General features: G+C 57.4%; 2 protein-coding genes across 5 annotated transcripts; one reads left to right on the top strand and one right to left on the bottom strand.

Moving 5' to 3' along the window:
- Positions 1 to 627: 627 nt before the first annotated feature.
- INPP5J (inositol polyphosphate-5-phosphatase J) lies at positions 628 to 10,779 on the top strand. 4 transcript variants are annotated; one of them, XM_070628491.1, is made up of 14 exons: positions 628 to 660; positions 1,175 to 1,373; positions 2,991 to 4,141; positions 4,510 to 4,626; positions 4,744 to 4,852; positions 5,056 to 5,172; positions 5,457 to 5,632; positions 6,070 to 6,181; positions 6,322 to 6,431; positions 6,573 to 6,756; positions 9,211 to 9,348; positions 9,509 to 9,586; positions 9,714 to 9,818; positions 10,015 to 10,779. In XM_070628491.1, exons 2-14 carry the CDS (start codon positions 1,191 to 1,193, stop codon positions 10,519 to 10,521), a joined length of 3,087 nt encoding a protein of 1,028 aa, XP_070484592.1. In that variant the 5' UTR covers positions 628 to 660; positions 1,175 to 1,190; the 3' UTR covers positions 10,522 to 10,779. The 4 variants fall into 4 exon arrangements, with proteins under 4 accessions (XP_070484592.1, XP_070484591.1, XP_070484593.1 ...); XM_070628490.1 differs by lacking the exons at positions 628 to 660; positions 5,056 to 5,172 and adding an exon at positions 4,940 to 5,055 and having other exon boundaries at positions 1,122 to 1,373; positions 5,354 to 5,632; XM_070628492.1 differs by lacking the exons at positions 628 to 660; positions 5,056 to 5,172 and adding an exon at positions 4,940 to 5,055 and having other exon boundaries at positions 1,193 to 1,373.
- A 110-nt stretch (positions 10,780 to 10,889) lies between these two features.
- PLA2G3 (phospholipase A2 group III) lies at positions 10,890 to 16,776 on the bottom strand. The gene is made up of 7 exons (XM_008543495.2): positions 15,755 to 16,776; positions 14,643 to 14,775; positions 14,250 to 14,384; positions 13,662 to 13,960; positions 12,858 to 12,987; positions 12,633 to 12,749; positions 10,890 to 12,032 (listed from the first exon to the last, which is right to left on the bottom strand). The coding sequence occupies exons 1-7, from the start codon at positions 16,266 to 16,268 to the stop codon at positions 11,819 to 11,821; spliced, it is 1,542 nt and encodes a 513-aa protein (XP_008541717.2). The 5' UTR covers positions 16,269 to 16,776; the 3' UTR covers positions 10,890 to 11,818.
- Positions 16,777 to 19,422: the final 2,646 nt, after the last annotated feature.

Genomic DNA, 19,422 nt, shown 5'->3' with positions numbered 1-19,422 from the left:
CCAGGAGAGAGGACTGAGGCATCATCCACATGACTTTCATGTAGGGGACCACGCAGGCCCAAGAGGATACAGAGGTGACTGTTGGCCAACAGGGAGCTCTGAACATAAAACTCTAAACATTTTCTGCCTAAATGGAGCAGGGTCAATCCTCTCTAAGCAATCCAGCAATTCTGGAGGGATTGGCATTTCAGGGACTGCTTAGCAGATAAGAATGAGAGTGGAGAAGAGGCAGAAGCAGGGGGCCCACAGCCCTCCCTGGCCATATCTGAACTTGTCACTCATTCACTCTTCTCATTTATTCATTCGTTCATTCATTGAATAAACACTTCCCTAGGCCTGTTGCAGACCAGACCTTGTGTTGGGTCCTGGCCAAAGGACCTCCCAGGCCTTTTTTGACCCTCCTGCCAATCTGTTCCCCTACTGTTGGGCCCTTCTCCACCCCAGTTCCCTTCCTCCAGATACCCCAATTGGCTCGTGCTGGTCTTGGGTCACTGAGGGAGGTCCCTTTCCTCATTGAAACTCAGGAGACCTCCCCAGCTCACCAGGTGACCTTGAGAAAGTCCCTCTCCCAAACCACACCCAGTAAGTACGGAGAGAGGAAAGCTGAGAGGAGCTGGGCAGGGAAGGGCCTGGTTGCGGACATCTGAGGGCAGGCGGCAGGTATCTGCAGAAGAGGAGGGGCCAGTGCTGTGGCTGAGATGGGAAAAGACTCCAGTTGCTGGAGCCTGAGTGTCTGGCTCTGAGATGGGAAGGATACAGCCAGGCGGGAAGCGGGCACCAAGGCCTGAAAATGGGGCAAGGGTGGGGGCCATGGCAAGCTCTGAGCTGGCAGGGCATCAGGAAGGTCATGGATCAGGGCAGGGACTCAGGTGTCTCTGAGGCCCTGAAGAGGGTTATGACCTCTGAGCTACTTACCTTTAGCTTACCCTCAGGTATGTCAATGCCCCTCCCTTGGGCAAGGGCTGGCCAGGCCCACAGGTAGGAGGGTGCAGACAGACAGACAGCCTCCTCCATGCTGCCAGTTGGGACCTGGCCAGGCTAACAGGCACATTCCTCCCCGCCCCATGGCCCTTCCAGCCTCAGCAGCCACCTTGAAGGGTTCCCAGGGGGTAGGCCACCTGGCCCTGGCCATCTCTAGGTTGGGAAGTGGGCGTCTGTGCCTTTAAATTCTCAGCAGGTTGAAACGGCTGATGACATCACTGGTTCCCGGGAGCGGAGAGGCTGGAGCCAGAGCCCTGGGAGCCCGGGAGCTGCCGGGGGCTGCAGACATGGAGGGCCAGAGCAGCAGTAGCCGCAGGAGGCAAGGGACCCGGGCTGGCCTGGGCCCCTTGCCCATGCCCCATGGGGTTTCCCAAACTGGGGCACCCTCCAAGGTAAGACTCCGAAAACCCAGCCCCCACATTCCTGATCCTTGGTCCCACACCCCCACACACACCGAAGGCACCCTGGTGCCCCTATCTGAGGGGCTGGCACTCTCCTCTGCCCACAAAGCAGGGCTGGCAAACAGGGCACCTTGGGGGCTGAGGGGGCAGTGACAGGACACCCAGAGAGTGATGGAGTTAGCCATCTCCAGAAGCCCCCAGGCTGGGTGGACTGGGTGTCAGGGGACCCAGCTGTGCTCCAGCTTTGCTGTGTGACCTTGGGCAAGTTGCTTGTCCTCTCTGAGCCAACGCAAAATGAGGAGGCTTGTCCCTGAAGACTAAAACTGTGACATCTGGGATGTCTAAGTTGTTAGTGCTGGAGGCGGTGTGGTGGTTGATGGGGGGAGTGCCGTGTGGGACACCTGGAGCCAAGGAAGATGCCCAAAATGCTGCCTCAAACAGCTGAGTTTCAGGTTCTCTGAACTGAGAAGGACAGAGGATGCAGACAGAACTGCACCTCTGGAGGCAGGGATGGGGCCACCCAGAGTGAGTGTAAACCTTCTGCCCTCCCTGGCAAAAGACACTCTATCCTGTCTTCTGGAGGCAGGGGCATCAGAAACAGGGGAGGAATGGAAAAGGGAGAGGAGGTCCCTGCAGGGCACCGTGACCCCCACTCCACCTGCTGGACCAAAAGGAGATCCCTGCTTGCCTGTCCTCACAGGTCGGGGAGAGGGTGAAGAGGGTCAGAGGGTACAACCTGGGCACAGAGAGGTGCGATGTTGGGATCAACAGAACCCTGGAATTCCTCTGAATGTTAGAATCACACTTGGTGAGAAGGGACTATTCCACGGGGCTCAAGCAAAATCCGAGCAAACGTGGGGCTCATAAATGCAGAGAATATGAGACCAAGTCTTCCCAGGGACCAGGCATGGCCAGCGACCTTTTGCAGTTTCCTTCATTTTAAAGACAGGGAAACTGAGGCCCTGGGCAGAGAGGTGCCTGCCTAAGGTCACACAGAACTGGGCTTGGAATCCACATGGCCAGGCTCAGCCCCGGACTCTTGCTCCGGCTTGGAGCTCTAGGAATGAGTGAGGAGGTCAGGGAGGGCTGTGGCCAAGGAGTTTGGGATGTTTGGAAGGGGGAGGAGCAACCTGAGGGGTCCTGGGCATGGTGGAGGAAGGGAAGGGTATTCAACAGGCTGGACCCAGGGTGGGCAGATCTCGGGTGTCAGGTCAGTTGCCCTTGGCCAGGGGAGAAGCGGGGACGGCAGGGAGGGTTGCCCAGGGAAACTGGCTCCAGGGTGGCCAGGGAGTGAGTGCCAGCCAGGAAGAAAAGGACAGCCCATGGGGTCAGGTTCACACTCTGCCTCATTTGAGTCGGGGGGGGTCTTAGTTTCCCCATCTGTGAAAGAGGCATCAGACTTGAGGGAGAGAATAGGGGCCTGTGTCCTGTTTCCTCCAAAAGAGAAGATGATTGGAAGCAGAATGGATTGAGGGGAGAAATTAGGAAGAACTTCCTTGGGAAGATGTTCCCTTTTTAGCTAGATGGAGTCTGCTGGGGTCTATTTGGAAGTCAAGACCTGACCCCCTCGTTCGGGTTACCCTGATTCTTTGACTTGTCCTCTACAAGGTGGATTCAAGTTTTCAGCGCCCAGCAAAGAAGAATGCAGCCCCAGTGCCCTCGGAACCAAGGCTGGCTCTGGTACCTGTGAGGCCACGAGCAGCGATGCCACCTTCCTCAGAGGGCCCAAGGCTGGCTCTGGCATCTCCCCGACCCATCCTGGCTCCACTGTCTACCCCTGGAGGACAGAAAACAGCTCCTGCCCGCCGCAGCTCCAGCCTAGCTCCAACATCTGTGGGCCAGTTGGTGATGTCTGCCTCGGCTGGGCCGAAGCCTCCTCCAACGACCTCAGGCTCGGTCCTGGCTCCGACATCCCTGGGGCAGCTGGTGATGTCTGCCTCAGCCGGGCCGAGGCCTCCCCTAGTCACCATGGGGCCCAGGGACCAGAAGCAGGCGCCACCTGCCTCCGTGGGACCCAAGCCAGCACTGGCCGCTTCGGGCCTGAGCCTGGCCCTGGCATCTGAGGAAAAGCCCCCACAGCCCCCCTCCAGTTCTTCCCCAGCACCCAGTCCAGTTCTGTTGCCCTCTCAGGAACAGGCCCTGGCTCCAGCATCCAAAACATCAGCCCCAGCCTCCGTGGGATGGACACCAGATAAACAGAGGGCTGCCCCAGCGCCTAGAACTCTCCCCTCTTCTGAAGGGCATCTCCAGCCTCCCGCTCAGGAAGCTGGTCCTGTGGGCTCCCGATCCTTGATCCAAGCCCCCCCGGATCCCCGGATCTCCCCCTCCTTCAGAGCCCGGCCTGAGGCCCCCCGCAGCAGCCCTGAGGATCCCGTCCTGCCCCGGCCACCCCAGACCCTGCCCCTGGATGTGGGCCAGGGCCCTCCAGAGCCTGGCACTCGCTCCCCAGGACTTCTGTCCCCCACCTTCCGGCCAGGGGCCCCCTCAACCCAAACCATTCCTCCAACTCTGCCCAAGCCGCCCCGTTCTCCCAGCCGTTCCCCCAGCCGCTCCCCCAACCGCTCCCCCGGTGTCCCCTCAGCCCCTGAGATGGCCCTCCCCAGGGCTGGCACCCAGGGTGCAGGGCCTGGCAGGCACCTGAGCCCCAGCCTTCAGCCTCAAGAAACCCCAACCCTGATCACCACCTCCCCTTCTACATCCACCTCGTCATCCTCCTCTTGGTCAGCTCAGCCCACCTGCAAGAGCGACCCCGGCTTCCGGTAAGGGGGCCCTCTCCTAAGAAAGACTGCTGGGGCTTGAGCTCTAAGATGAGCCATCCTTTCAGGGTGGCTTGCCCTACTCTGCCCCAGTTTACCTCTCTGAGGAAGTACCTTTGGAGGTGCTGGGACCACCAGTCTGGGACCCTCAGAAGACAGCATCCCCTCCTAAGGGACTTACCCACCCTTACCTCAATTGATCTCCCCAGGGAGAGCCTAGGAGGAGGAATACTGGGCCCAGTGTGGGTCCTTCTGAGGGTTTACACCCACAGCTGCCTCAGTTTTTGTCCCCGGAAAGAGCCCTGTGGGAGGGAGGTTGAGGACGACAGAGTAGTACCCAGCAATAACCCCTCCTATACCCCTACCCCCAGGATCACTGTGGTCACGTGGAATGTGGGCACTGCCATGCCCCCCGACGATGTCACCTCCCTCCTCCACCTGGGCAGCAGCAGCGATGACAGTGACGGGGCAGACATGATTGCCATAGGGTAAGGAGGCAGGGCGCGTGGACCCCGCCCTGAGCCCCTCGTGCCTCCTAGACCCTTACTCACGGGAGGGGCTTCTAGGGCGCCCCCCAACTCCCCTCCTCCCCCCTCCCCCACCAGGTTGCAGGAAGTGAATTCCATGATCAACAAGCGGCTCAAGGACGCGCTCTTCACAGACCAGTGGAGCGAGCTCTTCATGGACGCACTGGGGCCCTTCAACTTCGTGCTGGTAACGCCTCTCTCAGTCCCTGGACGGACGGAGACCCCCTGGATTCCTGGCCCTAGCTCTGCCTTGACTCACTGTGGGGCCCGCTAGGCTTCTGTTGCCGGGTGCGTGAAATGGGAGGATGGAGGAGCAGACCTTAAGGACCGGAAAAGTCGGGGGCGGGGGAGTTGTGTCCTGTCCCTCAGCCACATCGCCTCCTGCCGCAGGTGAGTACTGTGCGGATGCAGGGCGTCATCCTGCTGCTGTTCGCCAAGTACTACCACCTGCCCTTCCTGAGGAACGTGCAGACCGATTGCACGCGCACTGGCCTGGGTGGCTATTGGGTGAGCACCGGAGGGGTCCGTAGGTTAGTCCCCCGGACTCGGACCCACGCACTGGCAAAGTCCCCTCCCAACGCTCCACCCCTTACTCTGACGCCCGCCTCTCCCCAACCCCATCCAGTACCCCGCCCCTTTCCTGTCGGTCCGTGTTCTTTCCCTTTTCCTAGAGCCCACCCCTCTCCAGGCTTCTCCTCTGGCTGGCTGGCCCCGCACCTCTCCACGCCCCGCCCAGTGTCTCACCGCCTCACCTAGGCCACGCCCATGACCCGCCCACACTGCTTCCCAAGGGCAACAAAGGTGGAGTGAGCGTGCGACTGGCAGCCTTCGGGCACATGCTCTGCTTCCTGAACTGCCACCTGCCAGCGCACATGGACAAGGCCGAGCAGCGCAAGGACAACTTCCAGACCATCCTCAGCCTCCAGCAGTTCCAGGGGCCCGGCGCGCAAGGCATCCTGGATCACGAGTAGGGGCAGGGGCGGGGCCGAATGGAGCTGGGGCGGGGCTAGTGAAGGAGAGGTGGGTCTCAGAGGCTATAGTCTCTGAAAACTTGCCGCAAAGAGCTGTGTATCCGCCTGGGCGAGCCTTGTAGGGAGGGGCCTATAGAGGTGGGTGAGCCCCAAAACTACATCTAGGAACAAGAATGCTAGTTAATTTGATGGTGCAGGAGGAAGCCTGCAAGGTGGAGCTTTGTTGAGAGGCAGGGCCTTGCTAAGGGTCGGAACCTAAATTTGCTTTAGATTGGCCCTCGCCTCCCCTGCTGCTTCTTGGAGGGCTGACGGCTCTGCCACCACCACCCTCCCACTGCATCATCCCTAGGGCAGCCAGTAGGGTTGGGTCGGATAAGGGTGGAGAAGGATCTGGTTGGGCTCTTCCACCCTGCTGATCCCCTCCCCCAAACAGCCTTGTGTTCTGGTTCGGAGACCTGAACTTCCGCATCGAGAGCTACGACCTGCACTTTGTCAAGTTTGCCATCGACAGTGACCAACTCCATCAGCTCTGGGAGAAGGACCAGGTGCGGAATCCCAATCTGCACCCCAAAACCCCAAGCACACAGAGCATGCCCCAGGAACACCTGCTCCCTAGACTATGGTCCCTGCCCTCACCTGGCCTGCCCAAGCTATTGTCCAATTCTACCCTCCTGGACTCTCACAGCTCAACATGGCCAAGAACACCTGGCCCATCCTGAAGGGCTTCCAGGAAGGGCCCCTCAACTTTGCACCTACCTTCAAGTTTGATGTGGGTACTAACAAATATGATACCAGGTGAGCTCAGGGCTGGATGAGGTGGGGACATGGGTTGGGGTCTTTGGATAAAGGAGACTGGGAAGAGGGGCGGAAGCCAAGGCTGGGGGCTGTGCCTTGAGCCCCAGCCCCTGAAACTGGGGCTACCCCTGCCCACTGCAGTGCCAAGAAGCGGAAGCCAGCTTGGACAGACCGTATCCTATGGAAGGTCAAGCCTCCAGGTGGGGGTCCCAGCCCCTCAGGACGGGAGAGCCACCGGCTTCAGGTGACCCAGCACAGCTACCGCAGCCACATGGAATACACAGTCAGTGACCACAAGCCCGTGGCTGCCCAGTTCATTCTGCAAGTGAGTCCTGGCCTCATCTCCCCTCATGACATCCCCATGTAAGCCCAGCTCAGCATCCCACTCTCCACCAGAAACCTTTGCACGTGCCTTCAGCAGCGTCCATTCATCATAGCAGAGTGGGAGTGGGTTATGATCTCCATTTTCAGATGAGGAAACTGAGGCTCAGAGACACAGCATCACTTGCCCAGGGTCACACAGCTAGTAAAGGGAAAAATTAGGAGTTGAACTCAGGCTAGTCTAACTTCAGAGCCCATGCCTTTTCCGCTAATCTCTAACTCCCTTCTTCTGAGAAAGGTTTAGGGCAATTTATGTTAAAATTCACATAGATAGAGGGCTGGCCCGGTGGTGCAGCAGTTAAGTTTGCACATTACACTTCGGCAGTCCTGGGTTTGCTGGTTCAGATCCCAGGTTCAGACCTACGCACTGCTTGTCAAGCCAGGTGGTAGGCGTCCCACATATAAAGTAGAGGAAGATGGGCACATGGATGTTAGCTAAGGGCCAGTCTTCCTCAGCAAAAAAGAGGAGGATTGGCAGCAGATGTTAGCTCAGGGCTAATCTTCCTCAAAAAAAAAAAATTCACATAGATAATAAGACCAGCAAAATCAAAACATTTACTCAAACCTCAGGTAGCATTCATTCATATCCATTCATTATTTATTTACCATCTCACCATGTGCCAGGCACTATTAGAGAGGGTAGTAATGGTGGGGGGGGGCACAGAGTACATAAATAAAAAATACAAAGCTTAACTCTAAATAGGTACTATAATTTAGCATTGTGTTAGATTGAGGTCCCTGGTTGACAAAGTAAAAAGGAGAAATCCCAGAATGTCAGAACCGGACCTGAGAGACCATGTAGTCCAACTCTCTGTTTTTCTATGGGGAAACTGAGGCCCCTAATGGGGTAGGCACATGCCCCAAGTCATACACAGGCTCAGGGGCAGGCCTGGGTAGGTCCCATCTTTTCAACTCTGAAACCCAACCCTGGGCTCTCCGATTCTCTTGATCTGAGAAGAGGGAGCCCTGCAGGCCAGAGAGTGTTTTCCTTGGTAACTTTGTCACACGGTCAGTCGGTGGGGCGTTGGCCAATATCCTCAGCCGGGGATGGAAATCTCCCATGTCTGGCCTCCTGTGAGCTTTGGTAAAAGGCTTGGGTGAGACATTTAGCCCTCAGTCAGAGACCTCACCTGGAGAACCACTCCTTTTGGGCGACCTACCCTGAACTTTGTCCCTCACAAAACGTGACCTCTGGAGCACCTGCTACGTGCCAGGTCCTGTGCGGGGCACTTCACATGTCATCCCTCTGAGTGCTTTAGCAGGCCCTGAGATGTCCAAATTCTCCTCCCAGTTTTACTGGTGAGGGAAACTGAGGCTCAGAGAACTTAAGTCTCTCACCCAAGGCAACACAGTCAGAAGGGGGCTCACTGAAACTTTTGACCCCGCAAGGCCCTGAAGGGTATTTCCAAGAGCACACCCTGTCCAGACCCACTGTTAGGAAGCCAGGGGCGGGAGGGGATGTGCTGGTTTCTTCTGGAGAAGCTTGGCTTAGAAGCTGAGGACAGAGGGAAACCTGAAACCAGATGAAAGGGGAGCAGACAAAAGCCTGAGGCTGGCACCACCCTTGTCCTTCCCTGAGGGACAGAGGTGGAACCAATACCCTGGCCACCTGCCACCCCAGCCACCGCAGCAACACCACCCACATGGCTGACCCCTTTATCGGCCTGGGGTGACCCTGGGAAGAGGATACTCATGGTTATAACTGTCTTCGTGGACCGATGACAAACAAGGTAATGGTGGCCCCTTAGTATAGGTGGGGAAACTGGGTCTTGGCTTGGCTAGGGGCTTACCTGAGGTCATGCAGCACGTTAGTAGCAAAACCTGGAAATGAACTGAGGTCTCTAGCCTTCTACCAGGGCTCTTCTTGTCAGCTCAGGGGCTGTTCAGCTTACACCAGAAAATCCAGTGCATCATGGGACTTTACCTGTGTCCCTTGCAAGCATATAGGCGAATCATTCACTGAGTATGTACTGTGTACTGGGAAGTTTATGGGATGCTTTACAAATGGTGTCTCATTGAATCTGCTGAATAATCCCAAGAATTAAATAAGATCATCTGAGTTTATAGATAAGAGCTCTGGCGTTCAGAGAGGTCGAGAAATTCACCCAGGCTCACACAGCCTGTTAATGGCAGAGGCAGGGCCAAACCCATGGTCTGCTAGCTTCAAACCTTGTGTTCTCACTTACTCCTTCAGGAGGCTATGGACAGAAAAAGCCCTGGGCTGGGAGGCAGGAAGCCTGGCTTTTATCCTAGACCTGTTCTGCCTCAGTTTCCCAGTCTGTACAGTGGCTTCAAAGGCCCTTCATCTCAGCCAGTTTGTGCTGACTCAGGCCCAAGGGCTCTAGGGCCAAGGGATGCTAGAGGGCCTCCCCTGATGTTGCCCCCTGCCCCTGGGCAGTTCGCCTTCAGGGATGACATGCCACTGGTGCGGCTGGAGGTGGCAGACGAGTGGGTGCGGCCAGAGCAGGCTGTGGTGAGGTACCGCATGGAAACAGTGTTCGCCCGCAGCTCTTGGGACTGGATCGGCTTGTACCGGGTAAGAAGGGCAGGGGTGGGCAGTGACTTGGGGAAGGAAGGGCCTGGAGGAGCAGCCGGGCACCCAGGTGGGATCACTGGCTTCTGCAGAGTTTGATTCCACACCAAAAGGCTCCTCAGGGTAGCGGTTAGGGGTCACAACCCTGATTCCTCTTCCCCAGGTGGGTTTCCGTCACTGCAAGGACTATGTGGCTTATGTCTGGGCCAAACACGAGGATGTGGACGGGAACATCTTCCAGGTACTTAACAGGAGGAGGAGAGTGGGAAGAAGTCCCCGTTGGCCTTAGGGACTCAGGACTCGGTTTGAGTGGTCCTGAAGCTGCCTCCCTTACTCCAACCTGGGCCTGTACCCCCGGGGCCCACCAGGTGACATTCAGTGAAGAGTCGCTACCCAAGGGCCATGGAGACTTCATCCTGGGCTATTACAGCCACACCCACAGCATCCTCATTGGGGTCACTGAGCCCTTCCAGGTGAGTAGGCCAGACTGCACGGTCGGGGGTGCCATAAGACCCTGTTCACATGCTACATCCTCTACATTCTACTCTGTGACCTCCTACAAGTAGCCTGGCCTTCCTGGGTCTGCCGGTGGGGAGGGTTGGAGTAGTTCCAAGAGGCCTCCATGGCCGGTTGGGGAGCAAGGCACCTCAGTGACCAGTCTTCCCCCAGATCTCGCTGCCTACCTCAGAGTCGGCCAGCAGTAGCACAGACAGCTCAGGTGCCAGCTCGGAGGATGAGGATGACAGCACCCTGGAGCTGCTTGCACCCAAGTCCCGCAGCCCCAGCCCTGGCAAGTCTAAACGGCACCGCAGCCGCAGCCCGGGCCTGGCCCGCTTTCCTGGCCTCGCCCTGCGACCCTCATCCCGCGAACGCCGTGGCACCAGCCGCAGCCCCTCGCCGCAGAGCCGCTGTGTGCCCAGGGTGGCCTCTGACACGGGCAGTGATGGCAGCAGCTGGGGCAGTAGTGAGGAGGGGCCCTCTGGGCTGCCTGGCACCTGGGCTTTCCCGTCATCTGTGCCTCGAAGCCTGGGCTTGCTGCCTGCCTTGCGCCTGGAGACTGTAGACCCTGGGGGTGGCGGCCCCTGGGGACCTGATCGGGAGGCTTCAGCCCCCGACAGCCTGTCTCCCAGCCCCCAGGGCCGGCAGGGGTTAGAGGAAGGGGGCCTGGGGCCCTGAGGGTGGGGTGGACAGGAGGGCCCAGGTGGCCCCCACTCTGCCCCAATCTTCTGTAAATCCACCTGCCTTCCTCCTGCTGCTACTCCAGCTTAATTCGCACCTGCCACTCTGTCCTGGCCAGGGGTGGCCAACTGGGGTCCTCCAAACTCGGTCCTGGCACCTCAACTGTGACAATCAGCAAAGCCCTATATGAGCCCCCATCTGGGATTGGGGCGCGACCTGGAGGTCATCGATTAGGAATTAAATTCTCCAGCCTCACTCCTGACTCCTTCCTAACTTGTTAGCAGTCTGGGGGTGGGAATAGTCAGAGGAAGGGACTAAAGAGGCGAGAGGATGACAGATGTGACAATTACCAGGCACTAGCTGTATACATTACACACGCAATCTCCTTTAATTTGTACCGTGACCCTGAGTTGTGGTGTTGAGGTCAGTGCCATTCTTAGACCCATTTCACAGGTGAGCAAACTGAGGCCTCCAAGAGGTTATGTGAGCCTCTCAAAATCAGATGCCTAGCACAGTTTAGCTGTGTGTTGGAGGGAGGAAACGTTTATTGGGTGCTAAGCGTTATCCGTGTGTTGGTTCACGTAATCCTCAAGAACCCTATGAGGTAGATCCTGTTTACACGCTCATTTTTCAGAGCAGGAAACTAGGGCTCAGAGTGGGAGAGGGAGGTCCCCTGCTCAAAGGCACGGGAGAGATTAGAATTTAGGTTTAGAGCAGAAAAAAATGGGCCAGGAAGGGCACAGCAGCTGTTAAGAGAAGGAATCCCCCAGGAGGAGGGGAGTGGGGAGCCCCTCTAGCGCCCCTCCATCCTAGATCCAGACATCGGCACTTCTGTGACATCCTCATTCCCCACCTGCTGCCCCAAGCCTCAGCAGGCAGGCGCTGGGACTCCCCTGGGCAGGTCCTTGAGACATGTATTAATTTTGCAACATGGAGATACGTGTACCTCCTTCTGGTACTTCTGCTGGGCTGCTGCAGTAAGCTACCCCCTCCCCGCTCCCATCTGGATGTGAAGTTCCTTGGCAAGGCCTAAGCCCAGGGGATCAGAATGAGCCTGCTGGACACCACATCCAAGCACAGAGGGGGTTGTGTCACCAGCCCAAGATCAACCAGCGCAGCAGGAGACATGGTCCAGCATTGGGTCTTGCTCCCCTGCCTTCCCCATCCAGTGTCCTGGCTGTCCACAGAGCCTGTGCCAAGCTTCAGTCTAACACACTGAAAAGAGGCCAACCTGAGGGCCTGGCAAAGCCAAGGGCAAGGTCCAGTCTGCTGCCCAGGAGAGCTGGAACTGAGGTCACTGGTTCCAAGATTTCTGCTGCCCCCCAGGTCCTCGGGCTGCCTGCATCAGCTGCAGGCATCGGTCATAGAATGATGTGGGGGCCCTTGGGTGCTCTGAAAGCCATGCCGGTGCCTCTTCTGTGCCTGCACCCTGGAGCTGGAGTCGCCTCTGCTGAAGTCGCCGCAAGTGCCGAGCTGAGACCTTGATGGCCTTAGGGTCTCTAGAACAGCTGTGGGAAGAGAAAAGTAGGGCAGGCAGTTGTCGCTGCCAAGGATCCCACCCTAGTCTGCAGACAGCGGGGTCAAGGCCCAGAGAGGAGCAGGGCTGGGGCTGGGGAGGGGTGGGATACACCTAGAAGGGGGAAGAATAAACCACTAGCTGGCTACGGAAACTTGAGTCAGTCTGGGCCTCAGTTTCCTCACCTGTGAAATAGGAAAAGTAACAAGGGGCTGACTTTGAGAATCGGAATGGAAGTGAGATTGTGGATTAGGAGGAGTTAAGCAACTGCCACTTGCCCGGCAGGCCTTGGGCTACATGCATCACACACACCATTTCCTGGGCTTCTACAACCATTTCACAGATGGGGAAATGGTGTTGTGGCGAGGTGACTCAACTTGCAACGTCACCTCGGAAGTAAATGACAGAGTCAATATGCTACTCACATGGGCCAATTGCAGAGCTGAACCCAGGGCACCAGAGGGTAGGGGATGATGACAGTGGAGCTCAGAGGTCCCCAACCCTTTCCCCCACTCCTTGGGCCAGGCGCACAAAGAGGGTATAGGCAACCCACCCCTTGGGAAAATCCCCCACCCCTCCTGGCTCTGCTTACCCTTTGCCCTCAGCGCAGTCCAGTGGAGGGACCAGCTTGAAGCAGGTCATGCCCAGCAACTCCCAAAGCATGTGGGTGCCAACAAGTGGGCTGTGGAGTCTCAGGAAGCGTGCCAGACTGAGGGTAGAGGCAGGCTCAGGCTAGGGCAGGGCCTTGCCAGCCAAGTGGCCCTCCCCAGTGCCTGGCAACAGGCAGCCCACCCCTGAGGGTACAAATGGGCCTCACCGGCGTGTGCAATTGCAGTGGAAGAGGGGCTCGTGGGCACTATTGAGCAGCTGGAACTTGGTCTCTTGAGGCCTGATCTGGCGTTCACACTGTTCTAGGCGGCGGAAGCTGCGGCAGGCCCAGCGGGCACCTGGGGGCAGGTGTGGTGGTGAAGGGAGCCCAGTCCCCCAGGGAGGCCCCACTGATGTGCCCACTGCCATTCAGAAGAAACGCTGGCATCCGTGCTCACTCACACATGCAAAGTCTCCCTCCAACTCGTGCTATTCATGCCCTCAGTATGTACACGTGGGAGTCACACTGACACACACACACACACATGGCTGTACTGCCATGGGGGATGCCCAGAGTGTGGAGAGTGGTCAGGAAAGGCTTCCTGGAGGCAGTTGTTGCTAAGCGGAGGCTGGGAGAGAGGAAGAGGAGGGGAGAGTGCTCCAGGCAGAAGGAACAGCATGTGTAAAGGCCCAGAAGTGGGAGAGAACAAGCTGCTTTTGAGGAACCAAATGAAGTTTGTGAAACTGGGGAGTAGGGCCTTTGGGACCAGCACCTGAGGCTCCCTGGGTGTTGGGGCAATGTCTGCTGAGGTAAGAGGAGCCATAGTCGGGGCTCAGTGGGGAGTGACATAGTCAAATTTGGGGCTTATGAAAATCCTTTGAACTGTAGCACGATTTGATGAGAGAAGTTGGGAAGCTCCAGGAGGAGTTCAGAGCAAGAAGGGAAGGAATGCACGCCCCCCACCCTCACCCCTCACAGAGGCAGGGACGCCTCCTCACATCAGGGACCGCTAAGGTTAGGTTCTGAGCTCACCCTGAGGTTTTAGGCCACCCCATGGCCCCTGGAGGCCTGGATGGGGGCCCCCAGTGGGGGCCATATCAGGCCTAGGGGAGGTCATGGGGCCCTGGAGGGCTGTGGTGTTGGCTTTGCTGGGGTTTTTGGACTCTTTCCACTGTGGTGGCCGCTTCCGAGGGTGCTGCTTCCATGGACGCTTGCTGGGAGCTGGGTTCTGGGGGCTGGGAGTCAGCTGGGTGGCTGGGGAGCTCCAGGAGGCATTGTAGAGGGTCCTGGGCTGGAGGCGGGCGACGGGTAGGGAGCCATATGTTCTACACCTGGGAGGTGGCAATGGGTGGCAACTGGTAACCCAGAATCCCTGGTCCCAGAAGCCCCTGAGTTCTTCTTCATGGAGACCAAGGCTCTGCCACTCCCATCCCTCATCCCGCTGATTCGTGCAGGGCACCCAGGGAGGACACGCATCCTGGTCCTTGCCCTGAGGAGAGGACGCAGAGGACGAGGCAACATTCCCTGGAGGACAGACATACAGACAGGTCTCCCTCCCCAGGCTTGGAACACAGGCTTCCCCTCTGGTGGGGAAGGGTCTTGAAGGGGGCAGCCACTTACCCACCCCACCAGTACCATGCCACACACGCCTCCTGCTCCTCCAGAACGAAGCAGGGCGTTTCCAGCACGTTAAAGAAGGCCACGCCCACAACGTCAGAGATGGAGTCTCGCTGATTCTGAAGGCATTGCTGGAACCTGCCCGAGAGCCAGCACTCAGGTCCCCGGACCACAGAAGGCCACCCAGCTCCTCCCCCAGTCCACCCAGTCACTACCAGCCAGGTGGTTTGGGGTCCAAGAGTCCCTTCTCCTCTCAAGCCTCAGCTTTCCCACCTGCAGAGTGGGATCCAGGCTGGCTGGTCCTTTAGAATTCTCTGGAATTCCCGCCTCTGCACCCAGGAACTGGGTAACTCTGCCTCATGCCTAAACCCCCAGCACCCCCTGCCCACCGCCAACCTGGCATCACAGTCGCAGTGGGAGATGGTGTGGAATCGGTAGTTTCGGATGCCATAGTTGTACTGAAAGGGCGAGACAGTCTGTGGGCAGCCGTCGTGTTCCCGGCAGCAGAGATCAAGGCCCTGGAAGACCCCTGCAGGGAGCAGAGGGGGCACAACTCAGCAGGGTCCTGGGCACCACCCGCCAGCTATGCCCACCTGGTATCGGGATCAGAGACCTGGTTCTCGCCCCAGCCCTGACACAAATGCCCTGGGTGACCTCAGGCCAGTCATTCTTCTCTGTGGGAGTTTCACAGCTTGAAGAGAGCACCCAGGCGCAGCCTCTGCTAGACAACTCCAAGTGCCAGGCACCCCCTCCTCCAGAAGCCCTTGCCCATGGAAAGGTCTTCCTTGGGGGAACCGGAGTCTGCCTCCAGTATTCCCAAGCTCACGCGCCAAATAAGACTGCAAAGCGATGAATGTATGTGAAATGGAATGGCAGACAGACAAGGTGCAACCTTTCTTGCCAACACAATAAGGCATTGCCACGGTGCCAACCTGCTGCCACTTAGGTGCCAAGTCCTCCCCCAACCCTCCAAGCATATACACAGACAGCTGTACTAAGAGTGCAAAAAAGCCATCCGTGTTTCTCACCACTGAGCAGTAGTGCCCTTTTACTGAGCATTTCCCAAGTGCCCAGCACTTCCCACACCCAAGTTCAGAGCAGCGCTGTGAGGGAGGTGTCACTTCCATTGTATAGGTGATGAAAGGAGGTTCAGAGAGCTTGGACGTGCTGAAGTGGAATTTGAACCCAGCCCTTTGGGTCTCAGTGTTCCCTCCACTGGGCATGCTGTGCCCATAAAGCCTCGTGGGTAGCGAGTTTTTGGCTCTGCCAACCTTGAACACACCCCAGCCTGTCCCCTCCCTCGGTTTGAGTAGGGCCTTTCCCATCTATGACCTCATTTAAGCATCCCATAATGAGACTTATGCCCACCCCCATTGTACAAATAAGGAAATTGAGGTTCAGAGTGGTTGTCACTCCCTCAAGGACACACAACCTGGGAGGGTGCGTGCCAGGGCAAAAGTCTGCACTCCCACCAGCTCAGCCCCCCAGCCCACACTCCCATGGCTCACCCAGCTCCGAGGAGTTCCTGGCAGAGTCCCCAACTCCACACCACAGCGTGCCAGGCATGGTCCAGCCTCTCTTCACCCGCTGGTGCCCCACGACAGGCGCTCCACTCTGCCCTGCTGCTCGCTTCTGCCTGGCCCCTGGTGGACTCTCCTCAGACCCCTGGCAGGTCTCCCACTGACTCTGAAGGGTGGCCAGGGCTCTCTGCAGCTCAGGTCCAGGGGTGTGGATGAAGGAGCCCCGGGTGATCTCACCAGCACAGAGGGCACTGAAGGCTGCCGTGAGCGCCGGCTCATCCTGCCGGCTACACTCCTGCAGCCTCCCCTGCTCATCCCAGTGGGCGTGGAACAGGGCCAGTCCATGCGCATCCTTGCCCAGGAAGCTCAGGGACCCCAAGAAGCTGCCGGGGATGGGCCTGGCCAAGTGGCAGGAGGTGCTGTCCCAATGGAGGGCAGGGGAGCCCCTCAGAGCCACCTCCTGGATGCTCAGCATCCCCAACAGCACCACCAGAACCCCCATTCCACCCTGCCCAGCCCAGTCAGACAAAGGCCCCAGGATCCCTACCCAAGGCAGCAGTTCAGCAGCTGAGAGGAAGTAGTGCCCAGCAGACCCAGTGCGGCAGGGCCAATGAATGGAGCTTTGGGAGGAGTGATTAAGAGGCTGGAGTATGGGGTGATCTCGGGCTTGTAACTGAATCCACCGGCTGGGCTGCCCGCTGATTGGCCAAGGAGGAGTGCACTTGCCAAGGCCCACGCCCCTACTCACCCTGTCTTACTCAAAGCCATCCAGTCACCTTCTGCCACCCCGCCTGGACAGGGCCTGTGGGAGCCAAAGCCCTGGGCTCTAGGAGTGGGAGCTGGGGGGATATCTGTGTCTCCCAGGGGAGGGAAGAGGGTCCAGGGGCTCAGAGGAGGCTCCCAGAACTCATCCTCATCCCCCTACCCCAGCAGTGGCTGCCACACCCACCTCCTTGAAGCCAGCAGCGGGCCATGGGCGTCTACCTGAGCTGGGTAAAAGAGGTGAGAACAGGGCTGGGGCTGTGTGGCCACACCCCTGGGAGCTCCTGAGGCTTCTGGCCACCTCGGGTGCTCCCCTGAGTCCTGCCTCTTTTTTTTTTTTTAAAGGAAGATTAGCCCTGAGCTAACATCTCTGCCAATCCTCCTCTTTTTGCTGAGGAATACTGGCCCTGAGCTAACATCCGTGCCCATCTTCCTCTACTTTCTATGTGGGATGCTGCCACAGCATCCGCACCCGGGATCTGAACCAGTGAATCCTGGGCCGCCAAAGCGGAACGTGTGAACTTAGCCGCTGCACCACTGGGCTGGCCCCTGAGTCCTGCTTCTTAAAAAGGCTTTCAGCATATGCAGGGGACAGTGCTGCAGGGCGCTCCACTTCCTGGGACTCCAAGCATAGCAGCAACCCTCCTGGTGTGATAGATGGTGGAGACACAGCCAGAGCAGGCCACCTCCATCCCTGGACTATAGACACCTGGGGGGCACAGCAGGCATCATGTGTTCCTCCAAGAGACAGGGGTGGTCTCTCCATCAGGGAGGGGCTGCACTCAGCACATTTCTGTGTGTCAAAGTCGATGTATCGTTCAGCTTCCAGCCATCCTGGGAAGCCGCCCATGGTGCAGATGAAGAAATCAAGGGTCAGCGAGCGTGAGAAACCTCCGGTGACACTCATGCCTCAGCTGGGGAGATGTTAGAGGCTGGGAGTGCAGCTCTTGGGGGACTTTGCTAGGAGGTCAGAGCTGGCCAGAACAGTGACTCTGTCTGTCTGTCCATCTGCCCGCCAGCCTACCGCTCCCTCACGACCCTCCGAAATCTCCATCCGAGTCTCTTCCAGGAGGATGAGCCCCCGTGAGGCAAAGCTGGAGAAGGGGGGCCCACTCTGCAGAGGAGGGAGAAGGGCGCTGCAGCGTGTGCAGGCCCATCTCTGTGGCTTCAGAATCAGCCTGGGCCTGTGGCCCAAGAGGTCGCAGCTGGGGATAACGAAGAGAAGAGAAAGAGAGGGTGGGGTAACCTGGGAGCCGAACTCTTTCTCTCTAGAGGTTGGGAAAGTGGGTGTGGAGTAGAGCAAGTAGGGGCAGGAAGAGTAGGGAGACCTGGGATCCCCAAAGGCAGGGACGCAACTGAACACAAATGGGTCTCTCTCAGAAGAATTCTGATATTTGGAGACCATCATTCTGATAACTTTCCCCAGTTGTAGGAAAGACCACTAACCTCTGCCCCTCCCTCTTCCATAGTACAGAGCCCTTCCCTGCCCAGAATGCGGGGAGGTGGGAGATGCCACGGCAGGAACCCAACTTTCAAGGTCAGACAGACCTATCTTGGGTCCCAGTACTGTGTGACCTCATGCTTAGACGTCTTAACTTCTCTGAGCCTCAGTTTTCTCATCTGTATAATGGGCATAATCATGGCAGTCATGTCACAGGATGTTGGTGTCAATGTAAAATAACCAATAACTATTCTATAGAGAAGAGAAATAAGGTGAGTCTTACTTGAGCCAGAGTGAGAATTATAACCCGGGAAGACCTTAGAAAGTGTTCTGGAGAAGCATAGTTTTTGGTACAGTCTTACATCTTTTTGGAACAAAGAACATACGTTAAACACACCCAGGATACATTTTCTTCAAAGTATCTAAGAAATATTTAGTTGCAAATTAGCAGGTCAACATGACCTTGATGTCAAGAAAGGGACTAATCCAGCTTGCCAATATGGCGTATGAGGGGAAGTATGCATTCTTATTTTAAGAGAGTGCATTCTTCACTGTAATGGTTAAAGCAGATGTACAATGTATGTTTGACAGGCCATAAATTAGGCCTTTTAGTTCAAGCCAAATCAGTTCTGAACCTGAAAAGTTACTCCATATAGCTCACTGTTAAAATCTCTTGTCATTGGGCAAGACTCTTGGCACAGTGTCTGGCGTCCAAAACATTGTCACTAAAGGTTCAAGACATCCCTGGGCAGGAAGCAGTTTACCCAGGAGAAAGCAAGTCCCAAAGTCTTCAGACTGCAGCATCTGCGATAGCTCGTCCTGGCTAGACCATTGCCTGACAGTGTGACCTGCCCCTTTCTGGGCTGGTACAGTGAGAGGTACAGTGCAGTTGACCTTTGAGCTCTTGTCCTGTCTGGGCCACAAAGGAAGGCAGGCTGGGGCCTGTGCAGGCCTCTAAAGAGAGTGTCACTGAGTTCCTTTCAGATTTCACCCAGTGGCCACGTCAGCCAGCCTATAAGGCAGACTCTGGAGCCCTGCCTCCCACCGGGTGGCCCTCAGAGGTCTTGGAGGGAGGATGGCAGGAGCCAAACCAGTAGGACAGGACAGGACCATCTGGGCCCTGCAGACAGAAGAGGGGCTGAGGCTCTCCTCTGGTCCCCACCCGTCTGGGGCTGGGCAGGGTGCACAGTGGGTGCCAGTGGGGAGGAGGGGTGGAGGTCCCTGGGAGAAAGCATTCCCTCTCCCACCCTGTCTAATTGTCTATCTGTGTCTCCCTCCATCAGCCCCATCACTCTTGCCTCCTTTTGGCTTCTGTCTCTTCCCTCTGTCTCCTGGTCTCTTTCCCTCTCTGACTCTGATTCTCATAATTTCTTCCTGTCTCTTCTGATGCAGGCTTGGTGAGTTGAGGAGTTGAAAGAAAGATTTCTTGGACTCTCAAGGTCTGGTAGCAGTG

The sequence above is a fragment of the Equus przewalskii genome, chromosome 7, assembly GCF_037783145.1.
Source record: "Equus przewalskii isolate Varuska chromosome 7, EquPr2, whole genome shotgun sequence".
Classification (NCBI taxonomy): Eukaryota; Metazoa; Chordata; class Mammalia; order Perissodactyla; family Equidae; genus Equus; species Equus przewalskii.
This window is presented reverse-complemented; position numbering and strand designations above follow the sequence as displayed.

Bases quoted from the DNA above. Each gene is read 5' to 3' on its own strand.
- PLA2G3 (XM_008543495.2), bottom strand. From the start codon at position 16,268: ATGGGGGTTCTGGTGGTGCTGTTGGGGATGCTGAGCATCCAGGAGGTG. The intron at 13,961-14,249 runs GTAAGTGGCTGC...GCCACCTCCCAG, and splicing joins GCATGGTACTGGTGGGGTGG to GTGTAGAACATATGGCTCCC. The intron at 12,033-12,632 runs GTAAGCAGAGCC...CTCTTCCCACAG, and splicing joins GACTGCGCTGAGGGCAAAGG to CTGTTCTAGAGACCCTAAGG.
- INPP5J (XM_070628490.1), top strand. From the start codon at position 1,191: ATGACATCACTGGTTCCCGGGAGCGGAGAGGCTGGAGCCAGAGCCCTG. The intron at 1,374-2,990 runs GTAAGACTCCGA...GTCCTCTACAAG, and splicing joins AAACTGGGGCACCCTCCAAG to GTGGATTCAAGTTTTCAGCG. The intron at 9,349-9,508 runs GTAAGAAGGGCA...CCTCTTCCCCAG, and splicing joins ACTGGATCGGCTTGTACCGG to GTGGGTTTCCGTCACTGCAA.